Source organism: Silene latifolia, chromosome 1, assembly GCF_048544455.1.
Source record: "Silene latifolia isolate original U9 population chromosome 1, ASM4854445v1, whole genome shotgun sequence".
NCBI classification, from domain to species: domain Eukaryota; kingdom Viridiplantae; phylum Streptophyta; class Magnoliopsida; order Caryophyllales; family Caryophyllaceae; genus Silene; species Silene latifolia.
Genome location: NC_133526.1, coordinates 183686464 through 183699716, shown reverse-complemented (window position 1 = coordinate 183699716; position 13253 = coordinate 183686464). Strand labels below are relative to the sequence as shown.

At 39.7% G+C, this 13253-nt stretch overlaps 1 protein-coding gene across 1 annotated transcript; it reads right to left on the bottom strand.

Annotated features, from left to right (window-relative positions):
- Positions 1 to 6007: 6007 nt before the first annotated feature.
- LOC141588632 (uncharacterized) lies at positions 6008 to 9543 on the bottom strand. The gene is made up of 7 exons (XM_074410067.1): positions 8682 to 9543; positions 8304 to 8426; positions 8070 to 8250; positions 7743 to 7939; positions 7173 to 7615; positions 6778 to 6975; positions 6008 to 6670 (listed from the first exon to the last, which is right to left on the bottom strand). The coding sequence occupies exons 1-7, from the start codon at positions 9541 to 9543 to the stop codon at positions 6008 to 6010; spliced, it is 2667 nt and encodes an 888-aa protein (XP_074266168.1).
- Between the last annotated feature and the right edge of the window lie 3710 nt (positions 9544 to 13253).

Sequence of the window (13253 nt, the reverse complement as noted above, 5' to 3'; positions counted from 1 at the left end):
GCAAGCATCAAGGAGTTGGAATCATCGCTTCGACCAAGTGATAAAAGACAATGGATTCACTCGATCGGTCGAGGAACCATGTCTATATATCAAGTCGAGTGGGAGCAAGATTGTCTTCCTAATATTGTATGTTGACGACATACTCCTGATTGGGAATGACATACCTCTCTTAACTTCGGTGAAAGTATGGTTGAAAAACCACTTCCAGATGAAAGATCTGGGAGAGGCACAAAGAATTCTAGGCATCCGCATCTATCGAGATAGATCACGACGGATGTTATCTCTCGATCGAGTCTTACATAGACAAAGTCCTAGAGAGATTCAGTATGACTAACTCCAAGAAGGGGTTCCTTCCTATGGCTCCGGGGGTGCATTTGAGCCGAGTCTCGGGCACCAGAGACACCGGAAGAGAAAGAGCGCATGACACGGATTCCTTATGCTTCGGCTATAGGATCAATCATGTATGCCATGATATGCACACGTCCGGACGTGGCATATGCATTGAGTATGACAAGTCGATTCCAACAAAGATCCAGGTGAACCACATTGGTGGCATGTCAAGAACATTCTTAAGTACCTACGGAGGACTAAAGATTGGGCATTGACTTATGGAGGCTCTCAAACGCTATGCGCAACCGATTCTGTGAGATGCTAGCTTCCAAACGGATCGAGATGACTCGAAATCTCGATGGATTCGTTTTTACTCTTAATGGCGCTGCGATCACCGGAAGAGTTCGAAACAAACTGTTACAGCAGATTCTACGACTGAGTCCGAGTACTATGCCGCGTCTGAAGCAACAAAGGAAGCGATATGGATGCGTCAATTCTTACATGGGCTCTCTGTAGTGCCTAGTTCGAATGACCCGATCACCATCTATTGCGACAATAGTGGTGCCATCTTCCAGGCTAAGGAGCCAAAGTCTAGCAACAAATCTAGACATGTACAACGGAAAGCTCATCTAATCCGGGATTACGTGGAGCAAAAGGAAGTAGTGATAGAAAAGATTGCTACTGATGATAACATAGCAGATCCTCTCACTAAACCATTACGACAAGATAAGCATGAAGGGCATGTTAATTCCATGGGAATTAAACGTGTTCCTAAGTTGTAGTACTCTTTTATGGATCAGATTCATTCTCCTTTGTACTCTATATGACATCATCGTTTTGATAATTTTTATATATATTTTGTTTTTCATGTGGAATTGTACGACAATTTTGAACACCACAAAGTGAACTGAACAAACATCATATCTTTTTCAGTCCTTAATTGCCCACATGAGCTGATAACTCTGGCAATTATTTTGTGACGTTGGTTGATGGTGGGTTCAACGAGCCATAAGTCAACCGGTTGACTGACCAATCACAGAGGCGATTTATACGGATATTTCGTAGGACACTATTGTGACATCGACGTGGAGTCCTAAATGTTTCATAACATTCGCTGCCCGGTCGTGGATAGGACTTCCATGGTGATCCTTAGAGTCGAATCTCTTGACTATCGACTGTCTCTTGAGACTACGGCAGATTTTGGGTGACTTTGGTTTCTTTCTCACGGTCATCCGTAACAGGGGGCCAAGTAGATTTTTTCTGGGTCATTTCATGCTGTGCTTAGATCGGAAGGAGTCGAGTTGAAGGAAATATTCAGCCTTTATCGTACTCGATATTTCTCGGGGCCACTCGAGGAGTCAGAATCGAAATGCATGGCCATGCTCGGATACGGATTCGTTTTATCAGTTAAGTTACTTTCTAGTAGGGGAAACCACTCATGATACAGATCGATTGTAAAATACGACCTTTGCGGATCCGGATCTGCAAATTGTTTTACATTGAGTGGGAGAGATTTTAAATGAATATGAGAATCGGTTATCGCACATACACTTGTTCGGACAAGTGGGAGATTGTTGGAGCTTGTGTCCTCCAGTTAGTGCGGATAACGTCATTGCACATGCACTTGTACGGACAAGTGGGAGCTTGTTGGGGTTGGTGTCCTTAACAGTTAGTGCAAGGACTTTTAAACCTCTAAAAGGATCAAAGGGCATACTTTGGTATTATTATCAGTTGATCCACGTTTATCAATAACGGTTGGCTTGCTAGATAAGTTTGACGTTATTGTCATACAGATGGCGGTGATCAACTGGTCCCTAAAAGTCACACCTATAGGATACGTTCGAGAGACGTGACAAGATGGAAATACTTGTCATGTAGATGCCAAAATTGACTAACCGATTAGTCCGAGTTATTTGATTAGTAATTAGTCAAATATGTGATGTTGAGATATTATATTTAATACGGATTAAATATCATGAGCTAAGGCGAATTAACTTGATTAATTAAATAAAATTAAATATAAGCGTTTTATATTTAATTAATGTATATTGAATAAATTATACAATACTGTTTTTGTCGGACACGTATTAATAATTCAGCTAACCCGTATTATTAGCTGATGCCTTAATCTCCGATAACCGATAACAGTTTATAATCAGACCGCGTCATATACATTTTAGCGATTTTGCGAACCAGACCATGAGCCAAGACTAAAAGGAAGTGGAAGCCCACTTCCCTAGGTAGCCCATGGCCGGCCGAGTGAGAGGGAACAAAAGGGAGGGTTTCTCCTCCCTTCTAACCGAATCAAAAGATTTTGTAAAAATTCTAGGGTTTTGGAGATCAAGCTTTCTCTGAAACCGAGATCTCACATCTCGAGAAAAACACACAACAAGTTCTCCCAATATTGCAAGGCAATAGGAGAACACTGTTCTAGCACAAGGGCATATCTCGGACAAGGTCTTGGGTGCAACAATTAGGAGGGAATCTGGTTTGATTTCTGTTCTTTACGCCGTTCATCAAGGACCCGAGGTTGATTTCTTGTTCCTTATCGGTTTTATGTTTTATGACAATATTCACATGTAAATTTTACGTTATAGTCCTACAATTAAAGGGGTAGTATACGGATATTAACCCACATTTTATAGGGTGGAAGAAGGGGAAAAAGTGGTCATGCGTGGGGTGGCCTGACTCGTCGGCGGCAGGTCCGACATGCCGGCTTCAGGCGACCTCAGGCATGCCGGCGTGGTTCACGATGGCGGTAGTTGGTGTTGATCATTGGTTGTTGGTGGCGGATGGTAGGTGGATTGATAATTGTTGTTTTCGGGGTTTTTTTTCATTCCTGTACACATATCTAGCCAAACAAGTGAGTAACTAACTGTAAGGAAGCCCATTTCCTTTCCATTTCTTTGCCTTCGATTCTCTTTCCGATTCCCTTTTTCTTTCCCTTATGCGAACCAAATGCCCACTTAAATTAAGAAGTTTTTGTTTTTGGTTCAAATGAGCGCACTTATTTCGCGGGTGAGAATCGAACCCCCAAACTTCATGATTGGAGTAAAAGAGCTTTTACCACTTGAGCTAACTCTTATTCTCACATTTAAATTGAGACATAAAACTATGGATATGAACTATTGAAGGTTAATTATATAAATGACGAAAATATGTATTGATTGAAGTCTAATAACGACAAATTAAGCATATTTAAACAACATTTATAAATAATTTTATATAAAATAATTAAGCAAACGTAAATTCCGTTATTTTCAGTCTAATTCAGCCCGGAGCCGAAAAAACTGGATCGAGATCACAATGGTCGGAATACTTAAAAAGTTTGGACGGGAGACCGGATCCAGCCCATAGATCCCGGTCCGGTTTGATCCAAATTTTCGTTCCGGGCGGGATAATTTTTTTTTGTGTGGTGACAAGCTCGAAGTCTATAAGGCATGGACTCCGGCCAAGAATATGATGCATGCATTTTATATAGACTTATTGTACCATATTTGCACGCATCTTTATGCATATTTAGTAGTGTTTAGCTACAAATGTCCCCCAAATAGTCTACTTTGGTTTGTCTTGTATTATTTGCAGGTATGAACCGGAGAGGATCATAATCAAGCTTAATACATGTCCCTATGCATACATTTAGGAGATGAGTTGAGTCGGAGCTTGGAAACTACTATTTTGTGATGCGCATAGAAGTAAGGTAGCTAGGCGAGCAAAATAAGAGCTTCAAATTACTAGTGCCTACTTTGAAGAGCCATATCTCGAGTTGTACAATTGATTTTCAAGTTATTATAATTGTATATGAAATATTGTCCTATTATCTTTCCAACGCCACCGGAAACGCTCTGTTTGCCTAAGTAACGAAGAAATGGCAGCCGTTTGAAGTTAGTGCGCGAAGCAGGAATTGTGCACTGGAAAGTACTCGATTGAGTACTATCTTGTTCAATCGAGTACCTAAAGTCCCCGATCGAATGATGCTTTTTGATAGTGTTTGATCGAGTACCTAAAGTCCTCGATCGAGAGGATTTTGCTAGGAGTTACTCGATATAGGAGTTTTAAAGTCCTCGATCGAGTACTTTTCTATGGACGTGGGATTTTTATCTTAATATCGTGTCTTAGGTTTAATAAATATCTATCCTATAAATAGGAGAGACGTCATTAGGTTTAGGAATCAACACTTTTCACCAGAAAAACACTTTACTGTTCAAAGTTACTTTTGGCTTCTCTCTTTTCCGGATCTAATTCTTTGTAACCTTCCTTCTCTCTTTTATATTAATTCCCTTTTGCTTACTTCTTTTTTTTTTGTTAAAATGTAAGTATATTAATGAAAAAATTCACCATACATCAAGGGGCAGGCGGTTATTAGACCAATCCCTACCACTCAACCCATCACAATACAAGACCAGCCCAAAAACTTAAACCGAGCCCAAAGGTACGGATGAAAAGAAAACCTATTATCAAACATCAAAAGCAGATAAACATCAAAATCAGAGGTCGTCACTTTCCTTCAACCTCAGAACAACTATCAGAAACTCCTGCTTCTCCATTTTAAAAAACCTAACCATCATTCTCATCGTCTTTGTTGAAGACGATCTAAGAGAGCCCTATCCTGGGTCCCAACCTGGAGTGAAGACAAGCTCAGAATCCGTCGAGCAGTGTCTGAAATGATCAGATCCGTCAATTTCTCCGGCCGAAGGATAAGCCCATCATGTTTACTCAAATTACGTTGTCGCCAAATCCAGTAAATGGAAGCATTATAGATAGAGTTGATCACACCTCTCCTCAGATCGGTACCCGGCATTCGAAGACTCTAGGTAACAATATCTCTATTCGGGATTGTGAGCCCTAGTTGCGTTCCAAGATGGGAGATGATTCTTCAACTGTAAATGCATTCAAAGAACAAATGACGGGAGCTTTCTACATCATTACCACAGATATAACAAGTATCACTCTCAATAATACCCAGTTTATGCGGTTTTTCGTTAGTATTAAGACTATTGTGATGATAGATCTAGGCCAAGAAAGCATGTTTAGGGGTAGTATACTTATTCCATATCAGCTTAGACCATCTCACCTTTTCCCCCTTGTTCCTGATTAATTCATATCCTCAAGCAATTGAATAACCGTGACCAAGTTCTGATTTCCAGACCTGTTGTTGATAAGAGACCAGGTAAAGCTCCTTAATTTGGCAGATTTTTCTCCATGGCCAGCTTGAATTGCTGGTGGGAGAGTAATCTAGTCAATCTCCTCCTTTTATGTAAATTTTATTTATCCATTTGACCCAGAGGTGGTCAGATTTAGAGGCCAACCACCACACCAGTTTCCCCACAGCAGCCTGGTTCCATTGGGTGTCATTTTTCAGACCAAGGCCCCCCTTTTTTTAGGCTTACAAATATTCTCCCATGAGACTAGGGGAGATATCACATAGTTTATGCCCCCATCCCATAGAAAATTCCGACAAATAGCTTCAATCCTGTTGATCACTTCAGATGGCAAAAGAAAAATGCTAGCCCAGTAATTATGAAGAGTCTTTAGAACAACCTGAATTAAGGTCAATCTCCCAGCATAGGAGAGTTTCCTTGCTCCCAGTCCCCTAATTCTCTGGACTATTTTATCTATCAAAGGTTTACAGTCCTTAGCATTGAGTCTTGTGATTTTGATTGGGATTCCAAGATATTTAAAGGGGAGGGTTGCCTTCTACCATACCTGAGATCTGTATAATCTCTTGCCTCAATTCCTCGTTGACCCCATTAAAGTATGCATTAGATTTTCCCTTACTCATGTGGAGTTCAGTAAAACTGGAGAAAGTAGCAAAAGTCCTGAGTAGAGTCATGATAAAATGGGCATCACCTTTGCAAAATAAGAGTAAATCATCAGCAAACATAAGATGAGTCAGTTTCATGGGTTTGCAAAGGGGGTGATATCTGAACTCAATATTGTCAATAGTATGTGCAAGCAGTCTTGAGAGATATTCCATGCATATAGTAAAAAGGAGGGGGGATAGAGGGTCTCCCTGTCTCAATCCTCTCTGCCCTTTGAAAAAGCCAAAAACATTCCCATTAAGGTTGAGGGAATAGCTAGTTGTTGTAACACATTGCATAATCCACCCCTTGAATTGAATTGGAAAATTTAGGGCAGTGAGCATCTGATCTAAGAAATCCCATTCAATGGTATCATAGGCTTTCTGCAGATCCATTTTTAATAAGCACTTTGGGGATACAGCCTGCCTCTCATAGAGTCTAATAATGTCCTGACAAATGAGGATGTTCTCCAAAATAATTCTCCCCTGGATAAAGCCTCCTTGATTCTGAGCAATCAAATCAGTAAGATGTTGGCCAACCTGTTACACAATAATTTAGAAATACATTTGTATAGGATATTACAGCATGCAATAGGCCTATATTGAAGAACACTAGAAGGTCTTTCAATTTTTGGGATCAAAGTCACCATAGTGGTATTTATCTGTTTCAGAAGCATGTTTGACTCAAAGAAATTCAGAACAACATTAGTGACTTCCTCCACTACAATATACCAGCTATCTTTGAAAAATTTGCTTGAAAACCCATCTGGTCCTGTATCTTTTTCATCAGGAATATTAATATTACATCTTTGACCTCTTCCCTTGTGATAGGAGCAACTAAGGCACTGTTATAGGCAGTAGTGAAAACTTTTCCTTTTCTCACAATAACTTTTTTGACTTTAGTAATAAATGCTTTAGTACCCAACATTATTTGATAATATTCTAGGAAAGCATTTTGGATCCCATGTTGGTCACTGTGGGATTTATTGTGATGGTCAACAATCTGTCAGATGAAGTTCTTATTCCTTCTTGATTTTATTACACCATGGAAGTATGCATAATTAAAGTCCCCATCCTTTATCCAATGTGCTTTAGTTTTTTGTTTGAGATACTCCATCTTAGCTGTTTGAAGGGAAAGAGAGATCTGATGAGCTTCTTGTTCTTGCTTAATAAGTCCCTCATCCCCTGGCCTGTCAATGAGTTGCTCCTGGATATGAGTCAATCTAAGATGAGCAATATCAGCACTGTTTTCAATAACAGAAAAGTGAGATCTGTTAATCATTTTAAGGGCAGGTTTAAGCAGCTTCAGTTTTCTAACCACTTTGTACATCTTGGTACCAAGAACACTAGTACTCCATGCTTTAGTTACACATTTCTGAAAGCCAGGTGCAGAGCTCCACATATTGAAATACTTAAAAGGTCTATTCTGCCTCCCATCTTTATCTCCTTCACTTACCAAACAAGGGGTATGATCAAAATGTCCTTCTGGTAAGAAGTTAGCCATATTGTTGAGAAAAAGCATCCACCCACTCTTGGTTGACAAATAATCTATCTAACCTACTATAGACCCTTGTGACATAAGGCTGCTTCTTATTCCAAGTGTAGAATGAACCTGTAGCAGCAATATCAACTAATCCACAGTCTTGTAGACAATCAGAAAAAGGCTTAGCTTCAGCATTTGAAACCATCCCTCCTAGTCTTTCATTAGCTTGTAACACACAATTAAAATCACCTCTTATAACCCAAGGACCATGGGAATGATGAGCTATATTTCTGAGATTAAGCCAAAGGGATTTCCTCTCACCAGTTCTATTAAAGGCATAGATGATGGTATAAAAAAAAATTTCATATGACTAAATTTATTAGTCACATGTAAATGAATGAACTGAGCATCATACTTTATTAAATGAATCTCAAACATATGAGGCTTCCAAATCACCCAGCCCTACCTCCAGGATGCTTAGAATTATTAGTAAAGACACTCCAGTCTGAGAAAATATTATTCACTATCCTATGAACATTATTGGATTTAACTTTGGTCTCTAACAAACCAAAGAGACCCACATTATTTGTATGAAGGAACTTATTCACAACTTTTTGCCTCACTTCCTTATTCATCCCTGTTACATTCCATAATCCAAAATTCTTTAATATATTTTAGGAGGGTCGTGACCATTAAACTCAGTGCTTTTCTTAGGAGAGAAATTCCCCTTCAAAGTCTCCATCTGGAATGGATAAGTGTGGAGGGTTCTACTATCATTTTCACTCCCTTTTCTAGTGTCCTTGAACTGCCTCACTGGAGAAATAGCCCCACTAGACAGCACAGTAGTATTAGGAATATATGTTCTGTCACTTACCACTTCTACCTCTTTTAATTTTGTGACAGGGATAGCAATAGAAGCAGTCCGTGGAGAAGGATCAGAGCCACTCTATGGCTAAGCAGAAGCAATCTTGGTGCTCTTGACTAGTCTTCATATCTTATGAGGTACATAGGGTTTAATCTGTTGCTTATTTTTCCTGCACTGATCTTTTGCATGACCTAGTAGTTTACATTTAGTACACAAACTAGGCTTCCATTCATAAGCTATGTCAATGGTTATCAGTTGCTGTTTCTCATCCCTGAATTTGATGTGTTTAGGAAAGGATTGACCCAAATTCAGCTCAACCATGACTCTTGCAAACCGTAATCTGGTTTTCAATGCAGTAAGCTCATCACTTTTAATGTATTTTCCAACTAAACCTGCTAATTTAGGGAGACTCTTACCCCAAAATTTCAGAGGCAAATTTTGCAATCTGATCCAGGCTGGTACAGATTTGACATCCTCCTTGGTTAGTTCAACATCAGGTTGCCAAGGCTTGAATATTAAAGGTTTGTTGTCAAACAGAAAATGACTACTCCCTAGAAAAGCTTGTTTCATCTCTTCAGTTTGAAACCTTGCCAAGAAAACGCCATTAGTTAAAAATGATATCTTGTCTATAACGTATTTGTTCCATATCCTTTTCAGGAAACCTTCCAAGATCTTCCATGGTGGATTAGCTCCAACCACAAACCCTACTACTGCCTGCTGCCAATAATCAAGTTCAAACTGGACATCCTCCTCTGTCAGTTGCAGCAAATCAGGCTCCTCCTCAATTATCTGAATAATTTTCTTACCATAGATTTGATACCGGGCAGCATCCTGGCTCTGGCCGGCCTCAGATTCAGATTCTTTCTCACAATCCTCTACTACTACATTATTAAAATCCAACGGTGGAATTCCAGTTACCTCATGTATATGTTTATGTTTTTGGCCTTTCTCAACATCTGGTTTACCCAACACTTTGGACTTTTCTGAATGAATAACACTGGATACATTCGAACTTTTGCTAGCAGACTGAGCTTTATTATTTTTAGAATTAGTTTTCTTTGTCATCGTGAACAGAGATAGAGATTTCTTATTTCTTCATCATGCTTGTTCTTGTCTTATTTCTCGTTCTTGTTTTATTTGTTATGCTTACCTAATCCCTTAATGCTAGGATTAGGGGAGTCATGGTAGTATAGCAATGATGCGATAGTTGGTTTAGGATATTTAATGTGAGAATTGTTTCATTAGCAATAAAATTATAATCGTTTGGTTGAATGCATGCAACTGAATTAGTTAATCTGGTTAAGTTCAGACCTAGATCGGAAGATTAGAATGAATAGACCTGTTATGAGCAATAGACTACACTAGTGAGGGTGGAAGCTAAGCTATTTGTATTTTAGGGCAGATAGCGGACCGGAAGGACCTTTCCTTTACCCTTCTCACATTAGATCGACTGAACTACCTTTAGCTGACTTGTGCATCTATCATGATAACCCGACATCCTGGCATCTCTCTCTCTCTCTCTCTCTCTCTCTCTCTCTCTCTCTCTCTCTCTCTCTCTTATTTTTTCTCGACCCTTGCCTTTATTAGTTTAGTTCAAATACTCAAATCCCCATCTTGTGACCTTAGACAGACTAAATTAATGAGTAGATAGTGACTGCCTCCGTGTGGAGATCAACCCTACTTCCACTAGCTTTTGTTAGTTGTTTTAGGTATTTATTTGGTACTAAACGACATGTATCAAATTTTGGCGTCGTTGCCGGGGAGGAAACTATTTTATTTACTTGCTTATTTTGGTCTGTCTTTAGCCTCAAGGGATTTATTCCTTGAGGCCGTTCTCATCTTTTTCTCTAGTGTTGTTTTGATAGGCCCTAGAGGTCCTACCTAGACACTTCTAGGTAAAAGATCATCAAAGGGAAGGCTTGAGTACCTTTGATCTTCCAGCTATGTTTCATCTTATGGCGCAACAGGTGGTTTACTGTGAGAGATGTGGTACTGATAGGCACAATGTCGTTATTTGCTTGACAGGGAACGACGAATTCTATGCGTTTAGGCAACGTAGACAAGCCAGTCATTCTTTTGCATATGTACCGCCACATCTGTTTCAACAACGAGGCTATCAAAAGCCTCCATTCGTTTGGTCACCGCAACAACAAGTTCCTCCTCCTGATAAACAGAAAGAGGAGATTGCTGAATTGAAGTCCTTGGTGAAGGCTATTGCGCTTCGAGCGCAAGAAATTGATACATTTAGAGAGGCTCGTATCAAGGAACTTGAGTCTCAAATAGCTCAATACGAAGACTTCTGCATTTTACAACAACATGAGTTCGATCGAGTAGATTACACCTTTCGATCGAACACTTTGCACGAGGAACCACTCAATCGAGCAAATCTCTTTGTTCGATCGAGTAAAATTCAGGAGGAAAGCTCTCGATCGAGTTCCATCTTTTCTCGATCGAACAAAATGGCCACGGAGAGCAATGATATGTCATTTTGGTCCGTTTTGAAAGACAATTTGGACGAAGACAATGGTTATGGTGAATCCCCCATTTTCAAAGCCGAGCTGGATGCTTTAGAGGCTGCGATTTACGGGATCGAACCCACAAATCAAGGGAATGAGAAGGTTGCTGAGTCCGGGAATGTTCCTAGCACGGTAGAGGTAATACATTCTTTTATTAATGATTCCGAAGTTAGGAGCGACCGACCTGAGGTAATTAGAGATAACTTTTTGCTTATTGCTATGACTAATAGTAAATTACCTCATATGACTCATGCTTTATGTCTCAATACTCCACCCCCTCCCAGTTGGACAAATAAGCTAATAATGCTTCACCATATTTGTCATCGAATATATGTTAGGCTGAGACAGTACCTTAGATTGCTTTTAAATGCTCCAGAGCTCTCTTATTTTCCACCTACGGTTAATTTGAGCTTTTATATTCCGCCCGTAGCTGAAAAGCAGAACTATTTTGTGGACAATTTTGGGAGCTGTCATAGGAAATTCGTTAGGCTTAAACGGTTACATACTTCAATTTCCTATGTTATTATTGTATTATGGTGCTACTTACAGTTTTGTGTAGCGCATGCCCAGTTATTTAACCGTCTGCTGTGTGCTTTGAGCTGTTTTGACTGGGGTCAATTAGGATGGCTGTTGAAGAAAAGAGAAGGTCGAGCTGGGACCTGTCTGAAACTAGCGCTTACCGGGAGGCAACCCGGAGTTTAGATTTCTTTTGAGTAGTTTTTCAAACATTTTAGTATTTGTTGGACATGTAATAATTGGTCTTTACGACCATAGACTGCGAACAATTTCGGCTCGGTTTTTAGTCGTTTTTTTGGTTGTTATTTGTGTCTTTGCATGTGCTTTACTTGTCACCTAGGAGTACCGCAATAGGGAGCCTTTGATCGAGCTATTTTCTGTTCGATCGAGTGCCTACTCCCTCGATTGATTGCTTATCCTCCTCGATCGAGCATCCACAGAAACAGACATCTCGATAGAGTAACTCTTCTTCCTCGATCGACCACTATTGCAGCTGAAAGTACTCTATCGAGTACACTGATCTCTCGATCGAATACTATCAAGTTCAGTTGTTCCGATTCGCTTCCAACGACGTTGTTGTGAGCTGTTTACGACCTCCCAAGTTGCTGGCTGGTTTGGGGAGGTCCCTACTTCGCGTATTTTTGTGAGTTTTCCGCAGCTTCACTCTCTCCTTTTTAGTTTGCATTTCCTTTCCCTATTTTAAAGTACAATGAGGGCATTGTACGGTTTGGTTTGGGGAGGTTATGCATCCATATCTGTGTCTACATTTATGTTTTTATTGCATTTCTGTTATCACGTTTAAATTTTTGTATGCACTATAATTTGTCTTTTCGCTTAAGCCTTGCATAAATTAATATCTTAAGCGTTGTCTTTTGCATATCTACGAGTTAATGTTAAAATTTAGCTGAACAAATAGACTTGACCTGAAAATTTTGGCAAACTACTTATAATTTCTAAATTTTTAGAGCCGTATAACTGGTGTCATTTATGACCAGTTCATGTAGGAATTGAGAGTAGTATACTCCTTGCATAACATGTTCACTATTTTTGCACTTCTATGAAATTTGATTGCTTTTTGCTTGCATACATTCGAGTTTGTGGTCGGTCTCACATGCAGGGAGGCGCTTGCAATTTCCCTTTCTTTCATTTTCACCCATTTAGCTCCACATTAGCCAAACTTAACCTTTTTTACCCTTAACTACACCCAATTAAGCTTGCCCGTCATGTGACACCCCCATACTCCAAGTGCCTTACCAGGACCACTCGGGTATAGGAGCGTCACCATCTCGGTTACCCGAGGTAATGAATATCATAAGACAATAAAGAAACGTACTTTAAAAGTAAATATTGTTTAAGTGATTACATGTCTCAAACCAAAACTGTTAAATGAAATACAATTCCAAAACCAAACTGTCTACTAGCAAAACTGAACAACTACAAACATTGTCTGACACAGCGGAAGACTCTTCTAATGCCAAGTGATGACTCATCCCAGCTAGCCCAAACGCAACATATCAAAAACCTGCTCAACGACTGCTCACCATCCCCGAATAGATCACCACAATTTTACAAAACAAACAACGGGGTCAGTACTAATTACACAATACAAATCACAATAAAACAAATGCCAAACAGCTCAATCGTCACATCAAACCCCAATCTCCATAATCAATCTCCACACAACTGACTACACACTTTAGTGTGTAGTCCTGCCAGAGTACCCATCGCAACAGATACTCGACA